Source organism: Priapulus caudatus, unplaced genomic scaffold (genome assembly GCF_000485595.1).
Source record: "Priapulus caudatus unplaced genomic scaffold, Priapulus_caudatus-5.0.1 Scaffold7887, whole genome shotgun sequence".
NCBI lineage: Eukaryota > Metazoa > Priapulida > Priapulimorpha > Priapulimorphida > Priapulidae > Priapulus > Priapulus caudatus.
The window spans coordinates 2,077-4,330 of NW_014584948.1; the positions used below are offsets into that span (position 1 = coordinate 2,077).

Genomic DNA, 2,254 nt, shown 5'->3' on the forward strand with positions numbered 1-2,254 from the left:
GAGAAAGACAGAGAGAAAGACAGAGAGAAAGAGAAGGATATAAATAAATATATATATACACGTGTGACGTACCTGGGTGAGAACCTGTGGGACAGGGAGGAATAGAACACTCCTGGCCGGACCGGTAGTCTATATATGTATAATATATATATATACACGTGTGACGTACCTGGGTGAGAGCCTGTGGGACAGGGAGGAATAGAACACTCCTGGCCGGACCGGTAGTCGAGCGTGTACGGCCACAGCGGTGGCGCCACCTGCATGCTAGGCAGCGACATGTCGTAACTCAGGAGTCGGTTCTCCATCATAGCGAACTGTACATCTCCGCCGCTCTGAAACATAGCAAGCATCACCGTCACGGCCATCGTCATCATCATCGTCACCGTCATCTCCATCGTCATCGTCGCTATTGTCATCGCCATCGTCATCATTGTCAGCATCATCATCATCATTTTTATCGCCATCTTCATCGTCGGCGTCATCATCAGCATCATCGTCAGCGTCATCGTCAGCGTCAGCGTGAGTTTCAGCGTCAGCATCATCATCATCGTCAGCGTCAGCGTCAGCGTCAGCGTACCTGCAGCAGCGGTGCTTTCATTCCTCGCACGTCGAAGGGAAACACGTTAGCGAGCACTGCCAGCGTCTTCTCCTGGTCGGCCACCTCCGCCTCCCACGCTCTACCCGCCATGTCCCGCCAGTAGTACATGTCAGGGCTCCCACTGTATCAACACAGACAGGGGGAGAAAGTTAGCGTTGGGTGGAAGAAGGGAGAGGGAGAGAGAGAGAACGAGAGAAAGAGAGAGAGAGAGACAGACAGACAGACAGAGAGGGAAACAGAGAGAGAAAGAGAGAGAGTCAGTCGGATATGGGTGAAACACCAGTTAATATAGTGTAGTAACGTGTGCCGCCTGAGGGCAACGTGACCTTATTAGATTCGGAGTTGTTAGAGACAGTATATATGTATACCTGCTTATTACACGTATTATATATATATATATATATATATATATCTATCTATATATAATATATCCTGCTTAATTACACGTATATATATATATATAGGCAGTATATATATATATAGTATATATATATACGTCTAATAAGCAGGTAGTATTATATATATACTATATATATATATAATATATGCTTATTACACGTATATATATATATATAGCAGTATATATATATGATATATATATATATATATATAGTACGTGTAATAAGCGGTATATTAATATATTATATATATATATATAATGTACCTGGCTTATTAGCACGTATATATATATTATAGCAGTATTATATATATATATATATATATAAGTATATCTACGTGTAATAAGCAGGTATATTATATATATATATATATATTATAATTATACCTGCTTATTACACGTATATATTATATAAGCAGTATATATATTCTATTATATATATTATATATATAGTGTAATATAGCAGCGTATATTATATATATATTATAATATAAGCCTGCTTTTATTATACTAGTTTATCTGACCTGCTGGTAGATGTTTGTTACCTGGTGATTGCTATCTTACCTGGTGATTGCTATATCTCTTACCTGGTGGATTGCCTATCTACGCTGGTGATTGCTATATGCTTACCTGGTGGAGAAGGAAGCGACCTCGTTGGCTAGGTTGGCGTCAGGTATTGTACAGGCGGCGTAGTCGGTGAAGCTGATGGCTGACGAAGAACGTGCCTGTGATCGGACATCCGTTAGGGTTTAACCCTCGGCTCGCCTCCGCCTGTTCGCACCCCATCTATCATACAGGCAAACACAGCCTATTACGTACATCCGTGCAATGTGTACAACACTATCTAATATCTATCAAACAAACAGTCTATTACGTCACCACCTAATTACCACTCATTACTTAAACTCTTATTTTTTCAATCAGATCATTATGAGAATCGAACCGTAAATCATTTGTTGAATACTCAAACCGTATTGATTAGCCTGAAAGCTTTTATGGAACCATATTCGTTATCAATGTTTATGCAATGTTTAAAGCGTACTTGATTTATCCGCACGGGTATTGTTATCGAACTTGCTGAATGATGTTTGAGGATGTGTTCAAGCGTCCATTGCGGACTGCGCCCGTCCAGGTGAACATGATGATCTGTGGAACCTCGTTTAGGAAAGCAATCCGCCGGGTATGTTCGCGTGAGCTGCCCCTCAGTCTGGGTGCCGTACACCGAAAAACGGTGAGGAGGAGCAGAGAGAGAGAAGCCG

At 41.3% G+C, this 2,254-nt stretch overlaps 1 protein-coding gene across 1 annotated transcript in view; it reads right to left on the bottom strand.

Annotated features, from left to right (window-relative positions):
* The window catches only part of LOC106820165, a gene marked incomplete at its 3' end in the record, with an annotated part of 3,585 nt that extends 1,895 nt beyond the window's left edge, over positions 1–1,690 (bottom strand). The window contains exons 1-3 of the mRNA XM_014824708.1: positions 1,626–1,690; positions 578–719; positions 170–332 (exon numbers count right to left, since the gene is read on the bottom strand). Coding sequence (XP_014680194.1) covers positions 170–332; positions 578–706 — 292 coding nt within the window. The remainder of the gene's footprint in view (positions 1–169; positions 333–577; positions 720–1,625) is intronic.
* Between the last annotated feature and the right edge of the window lie 564 nt (positions 1,691–2,254).